Consider the following 16,305-nt stretch of genomic DNA (forward strand, 5'->3'; position numbering starts at 1 on the left):
ATTATCCAACCTTGGAGGCGTTCAAGCGTTCAAGCGGAAACAAGGCGTTGTGGCAATATAGCTAAGGAAGTGTGGCTACTACGCCTACGTTATATTCTCAGCTATCCTCTTTCTAGAAAGCATCGCTGATTCATTCTTTAATATAGGGATAGAATAGTCGGCCGCATTTGCGGCCTTGTGATATCTTTTTAGTTGGTCTTTTTGGTTGTCTTCTTAAACGTCTTTTTAAATATCTTTGTTTTGAAAATATTTTTGCTGCTCATCTCAGTTTTATAGATGAACGGCAGAAAAAGGCAGAGAAAGGCTGAATTTTGTGAGATGGACTCGTATTAAAAATGGTATGCCAAGAATTACTATCCCTAATTAGACTAGTCCCCTGTGCCAATAGTAAAAATACCGTGTCAACAGTATGTCCCCCACAAGGGACCACAATAATGCTCAGACCAAGTTCCATCAAATACGTCTCAGGGTTGCGCGGCTTGCAGCAACATTCTGAATGCCGTGCGGATTGGGGTTCCCCAGCTGGAACGGAGAATACAGCGAAATAAATAGCTCGATTCCAGGGAAATTGCGCCAAGACGTCAAACTTCAGAGGCTTTCGGTACTTGGCGCGGGATGAAAGCCGTACTGCACACCAAAAAGCTTCATCGGCTAGCCGTGTTCAAGTGCCATAGCGATACCTTTTGCACGACCCCATGACAGCAATTTATTTAGCGGCATCCTAACTCGCCGGTACCGACACTTTCCAATCAGGAACTGTGGAGAGCCTCCGCATTTCTCTCCATTTTCTCCCCATTTTCGTTCTCTTTCCTCCCCGACGGACCCGCAACGGAGCCGAGAACCCCGGAGAATACCTACCCCAGGCGCAGATGAGGTCTCGCTGAGCGAACGCCGTGGAATTAATGTCTTAGCTATGGACACTCACCCTGGCATTTTTCGCCAGTCCCTCACTGATTTCGCGTCCCAACCCCCACGGAGCTCCAGAAGACGCCAGCTCTGTCACCATTATTGTCTATCCCCGGTGTCCTCAACTGGTTCATCCTGAGACACTGTTTCCTGAAATTATTTCATCCAATACCCCTGGGCATTCCCTCAAACTATCCTCACGACGATTAAAAAATCACTTTGAATCATAGATAGAGGATAATCTGAGTCTTTGGGCCTTTTAAGTGCTCGTCTTATTCCACTTTTTCCACCAGGAAACGCAAGCAAAATGGCGTCCTTCGAGTTGCATCCGAGCTCATCTCGACAAGACGAGGTCGAAGAGATGCCAGGAACGAAAGCCGATATCGATCTCATTGAGAGCGCAGGACATGGACGGGCAGCCACATACGCCGAGTCAATAACTGCTCGCCTACCAAAGGCACACAGAGACTACCTGATTGAGCGACACGGAACTCTGGAACTCGACCCTATTCCCGGAATGAGTCCAGCGGACCCTTATAACTGGCCTGAGTGGAAGGTGAGACAATATTCTCCTTGCTACAAGATGACTTCGTTGCGCATTATCTTGGAAGCATGGCAAGAGCAAAGATCTCCTTGGACAGAAGACTGATGTATCCATGCGCAGAAAATGATTAACCTTATCCTTGTGGCGTTCCACGCTTGCATGGGCACATTTACCGCCGCTGGCATTATTCCTGCCTATTCGGACATCTCCACAGGACTTGGCGTCTCAATGCAAGATGCGAGTTACTTGACATCTTTGCAAATTGCCATCCTTGGAGGCGCACCTCTGTTCTGGAAGCCGCTGTCCAATCGCTATGGGCGCCGTCCTATCTTCCTCGTCTCTCTCATCTGCAGTCTTGTGTGTAATATTGGCTGTGCTAAGAGCACTACATATGCATCTCTGGCTGCTTGTCGGGCCCTCGTGGCCTTTTTCATCTCGCCTGCTTCTGCCATTGGCAGTGCGGTCGTGATGGAGACAACCTTTAAGAAAGACCGCGCCCGTTACATGGGTGTTTGGACACTGATGATCACCCTGGGCGTCCCGGTTGGACCTTTCATCTTCGGTTTCGTCACCTACCGCGTTGGTTATCACTGGATCTACTGGATCCTCGCAATGGTAAGTTCCCATCCCCGTAGTACTCAATAACCTGTTCATGAGCTGATAAGTCCGTAGATCAACGGCGGCCAATTCATCTTGTATCTGTTCTTCGGTCCTGAAACACGGTATCTGGGCAGCGGCATCGACAGCAAAGAGTCAACAAAGAAGATCGAGTACATGTCACTGCGACGGATCGACCCTACACCATTCTCATGGTTTGAGTTCGTCCGCCCACTGACAATGGCTCGCCACCCCTCAATTCTCATCCCAGCATGCGCATACGCAATGGTCTTCCTCTTCGGCAATATTCTCGCAACCGTCGAGATTCCCCAACTCCTACAAGAGAAGTTCGAGCTCAACGCAGAACAGCTAGGCATGCAATTCCTAGGCGCGATAATAGGCTCTGTAATTGGCGAGCAAATGGGCGGCGTGCTGTCAGACTTCTGGATGAGCCGGCGCAGCAGACGTATCAACCGCAAGGCTGAGCCAGAATTCCGCCTATGGCTCAGCTACTTCGGCTTCGCACTCACCATCATCGGTATGATTGTCTTCCTGGTCTGTACGCAGGAATCACCCAGTGGACACTGGAACGTCACGCCCATTATCGGTACCGCTATTGGCGCTGTCGGGAATCAGCTCGTCACCACGGTGATGATCACCTATGCAATCGATTGTTTCCCGCAGGAAGCTGGTAATATCGGTGTGTTCATCACTTTTGTCCGACAGATTTGGGGTTTCCTTGGTCCTTTCTGGTATGTTTTCTTTCTTTCCTCCATTTTGTTTTGTAGTGTCTTCGTTAACCTCAGCTTAGGTTTGCTCCCATGTTCGAGACCGTTGGTGTTGCTCCTAGCGCGGGCATTGGGTCGGCGTTAGTTGTCGTCGTCAGTGTTATTCCTACCATCTTCTTGCACTGGCGGGGTAAGGTTTGGCGTATCGAGGAGTGAAGGCACTGGAATGGAAATCGACTTCGGTTTCGGTGTTTCGCGCTCACACGTTTCGTGATTGTGGTTTCGGTTTGGGTTTTCTCCAGAGCATCGGTGGGTATCCCAGAGTGATAGAGTGGTCGGGTTCGGGTTCGCGTTGGTTAGATGAAGATTCGGCATCGGTGTCGGCAAGGTGTTTCGAGACTGTATTTAGCTTGACCAATAAATCGCAATTAATCTTCAACGAGCTTTGGAAATCGGCACGAGAAAATATCTGGGGTCAGTACAGAGCAACAGCATCAAGAAGATTCGTTGACTTCTGTTCAAGAAATCACATTACTACTTGTGGGGATGTGCATAGAGGTATGAAATTTTGATAGGGCCAAGAACAATCACATTCATGCAAATAAATGAAGAAAAGTAAGAGAGAGAATTTTGAATTAACAACTGAAATCCAGCAAAAACTCTTTCCCCTAAAAAACAGCCGCAGACCGTCTTTTAAGCAAATCACTCCGAACGGGGACAGCTCGGGACACCGACCCGGTATAATCCCGTAGCGCTGAAATCGAACCATCCCGGGTCAACGATGCCCCCGGGCCCTGTCAGACGACTACCGGGTGAATATTTCGGCTTATGGTGCTATGTAGCTAACTGTTTCCAGCCGACTACTACATGAAGGAAATGCAGAAGCATTCTAGTATAGCGTTCACACTATACAATTAACTATGATAGTAATATTTGACCAGTAAAACGAGTCTCTGCTAAGCTTTTAGGCATCAAATTCATGGATCCAGCTTTCCCATTTGCACATTTTTGCCATTTTCTAACCACTTTAGCTCTCGTCTACAATAAGTTGTTCAGTAAAGGACCTACAGGTCAATATGGCGGGAGAGATTTAGTCCGTACAGGGAAGAGTTTATATCCGGCTGAGCTCTGTGATTGGTCAAAGCTTCTCAGTATAGACTGTTGATTTAGCATCCCTTGCCTTGCAGCTTGAATCAGGAATTAAGTATATCCAGTCCGATGGCTATGATAGTCATTATATTTGTAGGTAGTGGTTGTATTGATTAGGCTGTATATCTAAGAAACCTTGGGAGCATATGCATAGTATTTAACAGTTGTCAGAGCTGCTGCAAGTCTCACTGGATCAAAGGTAATACACAGAAAGGTCGGTTTGTACATTTTAAGCTGCTTTTACCACCTATATTTCAAAGCGATAGAGAAGGGGGGAAATATATTTAAAAGGGCATCTAAAAAGATATCAAGAAATACGCCGCAAGGCCACACACCCGGCCAACTATTCTTTTATACATAAATGGAAATGGAAATTGATTGCTTCAATAAATCACATCTATTATTCTATATACTAGATTTCATCACTGGTGCTCGATCTTGTTGATAAGTGTCCCAACGTGGGGCAGCAGCTCAACTGCAAACTCGTCGCCAGCCTTGATAAATTCCTTCGGGTTCTTAGCTGCGCCAACACCGGGCGGGGTGCCGGTCAAAATGATTGTACCGGCAGGCAGGGTGGTGCCTTGCGAGAGGAAGCTGACCAGCTGGGGGACGTTGAAGACAAGGTCACTGTGGTGAGATTTAATGTTAGCCGGTGTTATTTTGTATACCAGAAGTAATGCGAAACAAATATCACGTACGTCAAAGGGCAGTCCTGCATCACGTTGCCGTTCTTGAGACCACGAATCTGGAGCTTGCCGACATCGGGGATGAGGGCAGCGGATGCGAGGACAGGGCCTATAGATATGGAGTCAGTACGAAATTCTTCTGGGGATTATACAGTCTCTGGACGTACCAATCGGGCATGCGCCATCAAAACCCTTTGAGAAGGACCACTGGCTCTGGTTCATCTGGGAAGTGCGGCTGGAAACATCGTTCGCAGCTGTGTAGCCAAGGACGTAGTCGAGGGCCTCGGACTCAGACACATCCTTAGCATCGCGGCCAATGACAATAACCATCTCAGACTCGTAGTCTCCGGTGTTATCCTGCTGCGTAACTTTAGGCAGAACTGTTGGCGCAGGCCAAGGATCCGCCAGAGAGCTGGCCGGCTTCATGAACAATGTCGGGACTTCGGGGATCGGGAGAGCCATCTCCTTAGCGTGGGAGGCATACTATAGTGCGCATTAGCAACATTTCCCCTGAATGTTCCTGCAGCCCTTCAAAACTCACGTTCAAACCAATACAGCGAATAGTTCCAACCTCACTTTGCGCCAAAGGGGACAGAATGCGCGCGATGGTCTCTGTTGCGTCGGTCACTTGGCCAGGGCTCAGGACTGAGGTGCCGGAGAAGGGGCGCACTGCAACCTCCTTGCCCTGGTAAAGAGCCAACCCGACATCCAACTTGGGGTCGACGGGCTCTCCGATTAGAACCTTGGCGGGGTTCGACTTGGGGACAAAGCGCACCAGGCCTATTTTCGGTTAGTCTGGGATCCGGGGTTAATTGATTAGTCCTTACGCGAGAAGGTAGATGCGATTTTGGACATGCTTGTATGAATTGGAGAATAAAGAGAGGAAGCAGTTCGATTGTAGCAGAAACCCCAAATATAATACGGCGCTATCGAGACCGATAGCGGAGTATGTCTATGCCGGCGCTGTATAAGCCGGAGGGGCAGCATCCCACAATGTGGGGAAGTGGCGAGCGCGGTCGATTTCAACTTGCGGAATAAAAAGAATAAACCCCCCGCGATTGTCGCGTTTTTGTAATAATCATTCCATATCGCCGCCATGTCTGCTCCTAAGGGTCCCTTCCACCTGGTTAGTGTCAACACCGCGCCCGAACGCGCCAAGCGCCTCATCGGCCGTCTTGTCGAGGCTCTGAGCGATCGGTACACTATTATCCATGTCGATAACTGCGAGAGTAAGCATATTGAGATCCATTGAGAGTGAATTCCGGTTGACCAAACCTCGCGCAGGAATCGACGAAGTCGAGGCCAAGGTCAAGCAGCACAACCCCGAGGTTTTAGTAAGTCCAAATTCGGGATTTCCGAGCATTTCCAAGCCGGAATTCCAATTTAACGTCCTAAATAGTTCAGCGCCTCTATGTGGTCCCCCGAAGAGGCCCAGCAGATTCATGAGATTGCCCGCTCTGTTCGACCCGATATCAAGCTTCACGCCATTCCTCAGGGCTTGCAGGTCGAGCGTGGTCCTGATGCTGTTGTTGAATATCTGCTTGAGAATGTGCCGGTGCTGCTGGACAGCTAGACGTTGTAAATATGAACATGTATATATCCATGCCTCAATAAACGTTTGATGATCGGTCTTTCATAACGTTGCACTCAGTTCGGTATGGAAATCCATTATTGCTGGTCCACGATCATACATGCGCTTGAAAACAAGGCCATTCTTGTCATATCAAGCATACTTGTTGGTACACACTATGATATATGTTATGCAGAACGTTTTGCCTTGCTTTTCTCGTCGATTCGATTATTGTTCATTCTCTCTTTTTCCGAGAAACCACACTCTATTCCCCAGGTTCTCTCGCGATGATCTGAGTCCAAGTACCTAGGTAGGTAGGCAGCATGACTACAACAAAATCACCTGCAAGTCCCGTGACTGCATTACCCCTCAGCTACATATAGCTTCATCCGGCATCCCTCGTCTTGATGAACATATTGCGGATATCGGCTCAAATAAGAGAAAAGCACTAACTCTGGTTGACTTTGACTGCCTATGAATACCTGCCAACCACTTACAAGAGGGTTCTGGGAGCTTAAATGCGGCAATGATGCTGATAAATCTCTAAAACAAAACAGCAAGAAGATACATAGTTGATAGAGCATTTCATCGTTCTATTCCAAAACAAGGATATCTCATACGTGGTCCGTATCACAGACTTGACATTGAGCTTCCTTGACCACCCTTGGCAATTCCACGCGCCGAGGTGCCTCTATGCAATACTTTGGGGCTGAGTGGTTCATGTTCCTCGATTGGTACCAGTCTCCCAGAAATTTTGAAACCAGAAGCAACAACCTCTCACCGGAAATCGTGAATCCATCGAGCTAAATTCGACGATCAATCCACAGTCCCCCCAAGCCCTCAACCGATACCTGGCCAATACGATCATTAAAGTTGCAGATACTCCGAAGAATGGGCACTTGATGACTTCCTATCCAATAGTCATGCGGTGAACACGAGCATTGTCCCGCTTCAGCCCCTTGGCACCTTGGCATTCAGGGTCTGCTAGGTATAAATCCCGTGTTATCACTTCACTAGGGCACAAAACAAACATTTTCACGGTCAAAGCCCGTGCTAATATACTCATGCCCGACCGCAGCATTGTCTGTTTTTTTCCTACTTTTATTTTTTACTTCTTCTTAACGAACAATTTGGGATGACGAGGTGACAGACAATTTTATCTTGATTCCCCATGAACTGATTCACATTCGAGCGCAATGTTACTTCGTTACCCTTTTCTCACAATCCTGGCTTTACTAGCCATCCCAGAGCGAGTTTTATCACGGAAAGGCGGCGATGGCTCTAGCGGGGACAGCGACAGTAGTAGCTCCAGTGGCTCCAGTGGATCTAGTGACTCGAGTGACTCCGGTGGTAGTGATGACACCTCTTCATCAACATCATCATCCTCTGGTGAAACACATTGCTTTGATACCCACCGCCTCGACTTTGAAGATCTTCAGCCTCCACACTACTACAAATACAATAAGGCACCACGCCATGGTCATGCCAGTGTCAAAACCGACTGGGATGGAGTCTTCTTTAAAGGCGAAGCCAATATGAAATACACAATCATAACGCCACCAAACAATTTGACAGAAGGCGACATCGTCAGTTCATCTTTGATCGAGTGTCCCGTTGGCAGACAATCTATGCGCATGCTGGGCGTTGCATGGGTTGGGCCCAAAACCCCCACTCCCGCTGGACCCATCAATCCTTTCACGTTGGGGTTCAAGGCTTGGAAGAGCAACGTACGCGTCTCGGATATCGATTATTCATACAGTGTGTGTGAAGACCCGGATCTCATGCTCCTCACCACGACGGTAGACCTGTACAATGAAACTTCAGTCGTGAAGGCCATGGATGCAGTTGCGTTCAATATCACCCAGGCGGCTGATAACAGCAACAAGATTCTGTTCGATGGGGTCTATGATCTCAAAGACTGGGCAGATAGTGAACGGAGCTACTTGCAACCAGCACGGTATGACAATACCGGCCTTTGGGATCAGATAATTTCCCTTCCGGATAGTCTATGCTCTGAGCGGAGAAATTTGGGCAAAATCCTCTTTGTATGGCCCACTGGAACACACTTCAATGGGTCCATGACCAACGAAACTCTTGAGTTGAATTTCTCAGGTTCGACACTTGCTGGGTTTGAACGTAGTTATCCATCATGGCCAGACACAGACACAAAAGTGAATGTGACTTTCGAATTCACATTCACGGGTAGTTTTGATGCTGCGAATTCGACGCAGGTGGTTCTGACAGGCGCTTCGAGCAACAATGCGTCATTAGTCGACTTTGAGATTGTGACTGGCAGTGCTACTATGACAAGTCTCTCACTGTACTACGTACTACTCTCTTTATTGATCACTCTTGGGATAATGGTCGTATGAGTGTACAAGTTTGGGAGGAAATATAATAGTCACCCTCAAGATCAATCAATTCTACCTCTTTTCACTTACTTGCTTTTGGTTGGCATCATGTAAAAACTTCAAGAAAAAGCGAATTTATATTCAATTTATTGTCCAATTTTCTGCTACCACCTCAATAGTGTCCGACATCACCAGGATACATAGTCAGATATCAAACAGAAGAAGCCGCAAAAAGTAGTAAGTAATCATCTCGTAGTTAGTATCCGTTTTTGCCTGAAATAACCCCGTAGCAAGGACCATCCTTGTTAAACATGGCCCGCAAGTCCTGGAGGATCGAATCAGGAACCTCCCAAGCGGCAAAGTGGCCTCCACGGGGATGCTCGTTCTGTTGAACAACCGGACCCAAACCAGCAGCCCAAGAGCAAGGAATAACAGATATTTCACGAGGGAGGTGCGCAATTCCCAGCTTCACACGCGGGACGTGTGCAATCAAGTCCTTGTAGGACTTTCCCTTGACTGTCTCGACGTGGAAAGCCTCATAGTATATGCGGACACTAGCCGCGGGCCCAGCTGCAGAAAACCAGTAGATAGATATCCAGGTTAAGATTTCATCGTCGGTCCAGGGATACCAGTCTGTCCAGTCATGCAGTTTCTCGTAAATCCAGGCTAACAAGGCAACAGGGCTATCTTCTAGTGCTGCACTGATGGTCTGCGGCCTGGTACTTTGAAGTTGGTTGTAACCGTAGCCTTCTCGTTCGAACCATTCACTCCTTTCGCGGCCTGCTTTTTCCCGGTCATTGTACGGCAGCAATGCGTGTTGTAGAGCTGCCCATGGGTTATCGGTGAATCGAGGGGGATTAGCCAGCACCATGTTGATATGAGAGGCTTGGCAGTGCTCGGGGTATAGAAGACCGATAGTTCTAGTGATCCAGAATCCCCAATCTCCGCCCTGAGTTACTGTGCATGTATCTGAGTTAGTCTCGGGTGTAGCTGGTATATCCCGGTTCTTCTCGGGCCATACCATACTGATCATAGCCGAGCTTGATCATAAGCTTGTGCAGGACTTCGGCATACTGTACAAGGCCAAACCCACGACGGGTTACTCCGGAAGAGAAGCCGAAATTGGGCAGCGATGGAGCCACAACGTGGAATGCGGGACTATCGGCGCCGCCTTTCAGCATTGGTAACAGTTTTGTGACTTCAATGAACGATCCTGGCCCTAAATTTACTATCAGAGACCGTACTACAATCGGAAAATATATGGATGCATAGAAGAGGAGATTGATACTCACATCCATGGCTAAAAAGCAGCGGGATTGCGTTCTTGTTGGTATTGATTTGGTGGACATCTACATGTTTAACCCCGTGAATATCAAGCCATTGAGAATCTGTGCACACAGCTTACAGTGGATATCCAAACTGCCAAATCCATCTACCTCGATCTGCGTTTGATATTGGGGCAGTTCATTCAACTTGGCTTCTGCCATTCGCCAGTCAAATCCATTCTTCCAATACTTTATGAGTCGCTGTACTTCTTCCACTGGAGTTCCAAAATCCCAAGGATCTTGTTCCGAGGACTCCAGCTGGGTTGCGAATTTGGAAAGTGCTAGGCGCTGCTGAAGGTCTTGGAGATTTTCATCCGGTACGGAAATCTTGTACGGTTTCAGTTGATCGGCCATAATGAGGTGATTTTATTGAATTTGATGACAATTAAAAGCTATCTGATGAGTGAGGGTAGCGAGGGCAGCGGGGGTAGTGGAGGCTTTGGTGAGATGAAGTCGGCCAGTTGCAGATCCTCCTCGGCTCAGACCTCGCCCACTTCAGTGATATCTTGTTTTGGTCATAGACAGCGGGCAATTGCGGGGTTGCCGGGGTCCCCTAACGGGGGCCTTCACCGCCAGTCATGCCCCCTCTCCTCTCACTCCCCGAGATACCCTATATCCCACAATGCCTAATGTAGCAGAGTATCAGGTAGACGATTAATCACTACTGCTGCTGTTAGTGTTCTATATAAAGCTGCGTTATAGACTTGGGCCCTCTAGTTAAACCATCCAAAATTATGTTAAACCACATCATCAGCTGCAGCTATCGGTGATAAAATATTCTAAGGAACAACATGAGAAGTTGTAACGAATTTTGCCATGAGCAAATGTCATGATGCCTAGGGGGTTGGTGGGGAATTGATGGGCATGCCTTCCCGGGGGATTTCAGGCCGGGGGCCTTTGACGGGAGGCGCAGGACATAAAGCCCCCCTGGCAACTGGTCCCCAGTAGTGCCTACCAAGGCCCCCCCCCCAAACCCCCCTATAGGTTCCAACCTTGGTGTCCCCGCTTAGGTAGGCCCTACCCTCAGGCCGGGCCCGGGGGCTTCCAAGGTTTCCAAGGTTAGGCCCCGGGGCCATGAAGCCGGCTTAGTCAGCAACCGGCCCGCGGGCCCGGGCGGTCTTTCCAAGGTTCCCGATCATCGATCCAACTCTTGATATTTCCAAGGTTGCCATTCTCTCAACTCGAAAATCGGAACATGTTCTCTCTTCGGACAGTTGCACGTGGTGCTACAGGCCTGCGGGCTTTCTCCACAGCCCGTATGCTGCAGAACGAGCTGGCATATCAAGTCTTTGGCCCGGAAAACGGTCAAGCTGTCCGAGACCCCATCCTGATTCTACACGGACTGTTTGGATCAAAGCAGAACAATAGGAGCATCGGCAAGTATGTTTCGTCGCCCAATCTCTAAATAAAACTTTTTGTACTTACATATCTTTCAGGGCTTTGGCACGGGATCTGAAATGCCAGATCTTTGCACTGGTAAGTTTTTGCTTGGCCCCAGAAAGACATGAGAAAAAGTCATTCAAGAATCCTGAACAAATCTAAACAGGATCTGCGCAACCATGGCCATTCTTTCCATGCCCCCGAGCACAATTACGGTGCTATGGCGGAGGATGTGCAGGAGTTTATCAAACAGCAGAAACTCGACAAATGCGTTCTGATCGGGCATTCGATGTATGTGATTAAATTTCCGATGTCGAGCGCAGCCATCCCCATCATGTGCTCTTCTTATACTAACCATTCGTAAAGGGGTGCCAAAGCTGCAATGGCGGTAGCACTACGCGCCCCCGAACGCGTATCAGCTTTGATCCCCGTTGATAACGCACCGGTGAATGCGGAACTAAAGAGCGACTTTCCTAAATACGTTCGCGGCATGCAGAAAATTGAGGCTGCGAAGGTGTCAAAGCAATCCGATGCTAACAAAATTCTTGAGGATTATGAAGAGGTAAGGGGTGTTGATCTTGCTGCGGACTAGCGGAGAAAGGGGGGGCGATGAGCCTAGCACCCTCTAGTAATGCTTAGCATGCTAATACTCCCTAGTCTCTTCCCATCCGCCAGTTCCTTCTCACCAACTTGATACGCTCCGAGGAAGATAACACGCTTAAGTTCCGAGTCCCGCTATCTGTCATCGGCGGTTCGTTGGATCATATGGCCGATTTCCCTTTCGAGGAATCTGATAACCTCCATTACGACGGCCCGACGCTCTTTGTTCGTGGCACTAAGTCTAGATATGTTTCGGACGATACGGTGCCGGCCATCAAGAAGTTCTTCCCCAACGCGCAGATTGTGGACGTCGAAGCGGGTCACTGGCTCATTTCTGAGAACCCCGAGGCATTCCGCCAAGGTAAATTCCCTCTTCTCGACAATACTTAACGATGTTTTATTTATGCTTACATGATGATAATAGCGGTCGTTAAGTTTTTGGGGTCGACATAGTTGGGGTCGGCATAATTGGGGTAATATACAGGTCACGTGGTTTTAGAATTTAGACGTATGTAGAGGGTTTCAATGTACAGTAATAATTCACCCAGTGGTATGCTGAGTAATATCGCTTTGAATAGCCAGTCGCAGGCTTTCAGTCTATCGACCGAGTGGCGAGAACATCTAATAATGGTTCCCATAAAACTGGCTCATGTAGAGATGAATGGTTCGCATGGCGAGTCGTAATTCGAGGGTAACGGAGGGGAAAGAAGAGGCCCACGACAGTAGTGGAGACAATGAGATCTATGAAATCAGGTCTGGCCCCACTCACTCATTCTGCTTGTTCCGCTTTCGCTTCTTGCCTGGTCTGCTTGGAGGCTTGGGATTCTCTTCTGCCTGCTCCGTTCTCTTTTTTGCCTTCTTCTTCTCCTTTTTGCTAGAGCCCGGAGTAAAGGATCCCGGGGAAGAAGAGCTAGGAGCTGGCGAAGACTCAACTACTGAAGATGATTCGGTTGTGTTTCTTTCGTCATCAGAGTCTACTACAGATGACACCCGTCGCTTTCCTTTCAAATTCTGAACCTGGCGGGGTTCGGCGGATTTCCCAGAATACGGCGACGGATGACTGATGCTGGGTCCACTGGGGGTTTGTGAGGGCTGTCGAGCTTGCATCGCAGAGTAAGTCGACGTCGAAACGCTTGGTGTGGAACTGTCGGCCTGGCCCTTCACGCTGAACTGGACCGGCTGATATGCACCTAGAGTAGCACCCGTGGGAACTGTCCTGGGTGTTGCGGTAGGCGTTGATGTAAACGAACGGCCGTTCGCTAGGGACTCAAGGGTTTTCTGTGCATTGATGCTCTCCTCCAGTTTATCGAGAACATCGGAGATCTTCGCTCCTCCTGCAAGCGCCTTGAAGATGTCTTCGGCGTTTCTTAGACGTTTGATATACATCTTCACCTCATCCCCTTGCTCGGTGAATTTCTCCAGTGATACTGGTGGTTTCCGGCCTGCAAGGACTTTCACCTGGTCTCGGAGTTTGCTAATATCGTTATCTTCGGTTGTGTTTCGATCCGCTAAGTCTCTCAGCTTTTCCCGGACTTCGTCAAGATACTGATCTTCCGTTGTGTGCTGATGTTGCAAATCTTTCAGCTCTGTCCGGAGTTTGTCGAGATTTTTATCCTCCGCTTTATTTCGGTCCGCTAAGTCTTTCAACTTTTCCCGGACTTCGTCAAGATACAAACCTCCCGTTGTGTGCTGATGTTGCAAGTTTTTCAGCTCTGTCCGGAGTTCGTCGAGAATTTCATCTTCGGTTTTGGTCCGACCTTCGAGGGCTTCCAGCCGCGTACTGATCACATCGAGGTTCTCGGGCGCGGTAGTGTTTCTCTCCGCGGCGGCTCTAGTCAACTCGCCGATGGCTTGTCGAACCTCTTGGAGTTGCGAGATGTGATCATCGACTTTATTGATTAATGGATCGATCCGGCTCGTGGACTCGGCGATGGTTCCAAATTCTTCATCATGCTCATCGGCCTTTTGAGCAATGCCTTCGATAGTGTCGTCTTGGGCCGTCATCCTGTTTTGCAAGTCGCTCCGCAGTTCAAGATTTTTCTGCAACTCATCACTATGCTCGCTGATGAGTCTCTCAATCGGTGCAAGCTTGTCGGAAAGGTCTTTGACCTGTTGGAGTAAAATCGGCAGCTCAGTCAAATTCTGAAGCTGCTCAGGTGATACCTGTGCTGCTTGAGACCCTTCTGTGCTAGCCTGGGCGTTTCGTGCGTCTGCCTGAGCCTGTTGTGTATCTGCCTTAAACTGATTCGTATCAGCCTTAAATGACTCTGTGTCCGCCTTGAACGCATCTGCATCTGTCTTGAGCGCAGAAAGCCTGGCTTCAATTTCAGTCCGGTGGGCCGTCAATTGTTGACTTAGCTTGTCGACAGAGGGGTACATTTGCTGCATGGCATGTGCCATGGAATTGACCAAGTCGCCTGTGGTGATGTTGGTATATCTTGTTTCTAGTGAGCGAATGGCCCTGTTGAGAGAGTCGATTCTACTCTCGCATTTTGTTACAGCCTGAGCAAGGTCGGAGACCGGAGCAAGGCGGGTTTCGAACCCATCTAGTCCACTTTGAAGGTCGGTTCGGAGCTGCTCAAAGCTCCCTGGTAAGGACCCTTTAAGTTGGTGAAGGTCCGTGCCGAGTGACGTCTGATGTTTGGTCATTTCCTCGGATTTCCTAGTCAGGTCCTCCACCTTTTTCAAAGTGTCATCGTGTTGAATTCTCAGTGAATTTTGGCTCGACTCTTGGTTCCGGCGGAAAGTGTCCAACTCAGTCACACGAATAACATCCACGTCGTGATGGAGGTTCTTGATATTGTTGAGGAGGTCTGCTTGGGTCTGGACTCTCTTTTCCAGAGACACCACTCTTGTAAGCACCCCGCTATGGGGAGTTGGAGTTGTTTCCGATGAGACCCGGCCGCCGCCGTTATCAAGGTTTTGTTGTAGTTGGGTTCTAAGCGAGGCTAGGAGACCTTCTTGGGCGGTAATCCGTTCCGTAGCCTGCCTTCTTTGGGCCTCCAGGTCAGTTTCAACTTGTGAAATTTGAGTTGATGCGCTATCGTTGAGATTATGTCGCGTAGCACTGAGCGACCTGATATCACTTTCAATGGAAGAAAGCTTGCCCTCAAGCCGTTCATTTGTAGTTCTCAGTTCGCCACCAAGAACCGAAATGTTGGTCTCTAGGTGCTGGTTGGAAACTTTCAGTTCTTCCTCGACTGTGTCGACCATCTTCTTCACATTAGAAATCTTGTGATCAAGATCCTTGTCGGCAGCCTTCACTTCACCTTCAAGGCTTGAGATTTTGTTCGTGAATTGACTCTTCCATTTGGATTGAAGAGCGACTGAATTCGCAATCTTATTCATGTATCCCAGCGCCTCCTCCAATCCATTCGGGTTCTTGAGAGCATGCTGCAATTCATCCAGCTTTCCTTTGAGTTCAGCGATATCTCGGTCCCGAGCTTGCATGTCCGCTTGGACTCGTTCGATTTCAGCATTCCCTGTCATTGGATTATCCCCGCTGATGGTTTGGGCGGGGCCTTGCCCCATTCCTTTGATTGTGGATTCCAGGTTCTGGACCCTCTCAGGTATCTTTTCGAGCTGGGGCTGAGAATTCAACTGCGACAACGTCGAATTAAAATTGTCCTCTGCCTGATTGGAGAGTGATCGATGCTGGATGATCGATTTGACATGGTTTGCCAATTCATCTTTGGCCGCGTCCAGCTGTTGCTGGAAGACAGCGATGACACTCGGAAATTGTTGAGATTGCTTCGCCCTCTGCAGGTTTTTAGAGATAGAAACTATTTCCTTTTGGAGTCTCTCTTTCTCTTCCTCGCTCTTGTTCACTTTGATCAATGAGTTGACTAAATCTGAGATGAACAATGCGCCTTGGCGATTGGGTACACTTTGGCTTTCTGTGGACTTAGGGCCCGGGGCGATGTTAGGGATCGAGAGTGGAGGCACTTGGGGGGACGATTGTGCAGGAGGTTTCTGGATGAAGGCGGAATTTGCGGGGAGGTTTAGGTGCCCCTGTTGGGGATTTAACGATTGAGGATCAACTGATTGCCTTGCAGTACCGGCAAGCCGAGGATCTTGCGCCTTGGTCGCGTTGTGGGTTGGCATAGACGGCAATGGGCCCGGGAATGGGCCCGAGAGTCGCTGCTTGGGGAGATTGGGAGAGTCAACATTCACTCTGCTGGCCATGTTCCCTTAAATGGATGTATTGCAAAATACTCATCGTATTTGCAACAGAACTAAAGTGTGGTATTTCAGGGGTAGACTCGTGGGATACAGTCTGCACTGGAGTCCCGGAGCAAAAAGCTTTGGGCGCAATATTAACGCGTTCACCACGCGAAAACTTGTTGGTGAGGTACAGTGCTTGTAGGTGTGGGTATTGTTGAAAATGACTAGTCGATTCCCCCTGAAGTAGTGAAGAAAGCCAGGGATGTCAGATCGAAGACGCGATGAACACCAAATTTGTGAAATTG

At 48.8% G+C, this 16,305-nt stretch overlaps 7 protein-coding genes across 7 annotated transcripts; 4 read left to right on the top strand and 3 right to left on the bottom strand.

Annotated features, from left to right (window-relative positions):
* Positions 1–1,213: 1,213 nt before the first annotated feature.
* PEX2_018370 (uncharacterized protein) lies at positions 1,214–2,991 on the top strand (the record flags this gene model as incomplete). The annotated part of the gene is made up of 4 exons (XM_016739112.1): positions 1,214–1,462; positions 1,571–2,065; positions 2,123–2,799; positions 2,859–2,991. The coding sequence occupies 4 exons, from the start codon at positions 1,214–1,216 to the stop codon at positions 2,989–2,991; spliced, it is 1,554 nt and encodes a 517-aa protein (XP_016602999.1).
* A 1,355-nt stretch (positions 2,992–4,346) lies between these two features.
* PEX2_018380 (fumarylacetoacetate hydrolase family protein) lies at positions 4,347–5,465 on the bottom strand (the record flags this gene model as incomplete). Its single annotated transcript, XM_016739113.1, has 5 exons — positions 4,347–4,551; positions 4,623–4,719; positions 4,778–5,093; positions 5,152–5,390; positions 5,438–5,465. The coding sequence occupies 5 exons, from the start codon at positions 5,463–5,465 to the stop codon at positions 4,347–4,349; spliced, it is 885 nt and encodes a 294-aa protein (XP_016603000.1).
* A 241-nt stretch (positions 5,466–5,706) lies between these two features.
* Positions 5,707–6,183, top strand: PEX2_018390 (uncharacterized protein; the record flags this gene model as incomplete). Its single annotated transcript, XM_016739114.1, has 3 exons — positions 5,707–5,839; positions 5,895–5,944; positions 6,010–6,183. 3 exons carry the CDS (start codon positions 5,707–5,709, stop codon positions 6,181–6,183), a joined length of 357 nt encoding a protein of 118 aa, XP_016603001.1.
* Positions 6,184–7,376: 1,193 nt separating this feature from the next.
* PEX2_018400 (uncharacterized protein) lies at positions 7,377–8,552 on the top strand (the record flags this gene model as incomplete). Its single annotated transcript, XM_016739115.1, has 1 exon — positions 7,377–8,552. One exon carries the CDS (start codon positions 7,377–7,379, stop codon positions 8,550–8,552), a length of 1,176 nt encoding a protein of 391 aa, XP_016603002.1.
* Positions 8,553–8,787: 235 nt separating this feature from the next.
* Positions 8,788–10,210, bottom strand: PEX2_018410 (epoxide hydrolase family protein; the record flags this gene model as incomplete). Its single annotated transcript, XM_016739116.1, has 4 exons — positions 8,788–9,488; positions 9,553–9,750; positions 9,824–9,880; positions 9,937–10,210. The coding sequence occupies 4 exons, from the start codon at positions 10,208–10,210 to the stop codon at positions 8,788–8,790; spliced, it is 1,230 nt and encodes a 409-aa protein (XP_016603003.1).
* An 841-nt stretch (positions 10,211–11,051) lies between these two features.
* PEX2_018420 (uncharacterized protein) lies at positions 11,052–12,226 on the top strand (the record flags this gene model as incomplete). The annotated part of the gene is made up of 5 exons (XM_016739117.1): positions 11,052–11,236; positions 11,293–11,332; positions 11,403–11,527; positions 11,603–11,798; positions 11,894–12,226. The coding sequence occupies 5 exons, from the start codon at positions 11,052–11,054 to the stop codon at positions 12,224–12,226; spliced, it is 879 nt and encodes a 292-aa protein (XP_016603004.1).
* A 375-nt stretch (positions 12,227–12,601) lies between these two features.
* On the bottom strand, positions 12,602–16,021 carry PEX2_018430 (uncharacterized protein; the record flags this gene model as incomplete). Its single annotated transcript, XM_016739118.1, has 1 exon — positions 12,602–16,021. One exon carries the CDS (start codon positions 16,019–16,021, stop codon positions 12,602–12,604), a length of 3,420 nt encoding a protein of 1,139 aa, XP_016603005.1.
* Between the last annotated feature and the right edge of the window lie 284 nt (positions 16,022–16,305).

Source organism: Penicillium expansum (genome assembly GCF_000769745.1).
Source record: "Penicillium expansum strain MD-8 chromosome Unknown contig48, whole genome shotgun sequence".
NCBI classification, from domain to species: domain Eukaryota; kingdom Fungi; phylum Ascomycota; class Eurotiomycetes; order Eurotiales; family Aspergillaceae; genus Penicillium; species Penicillium expansum.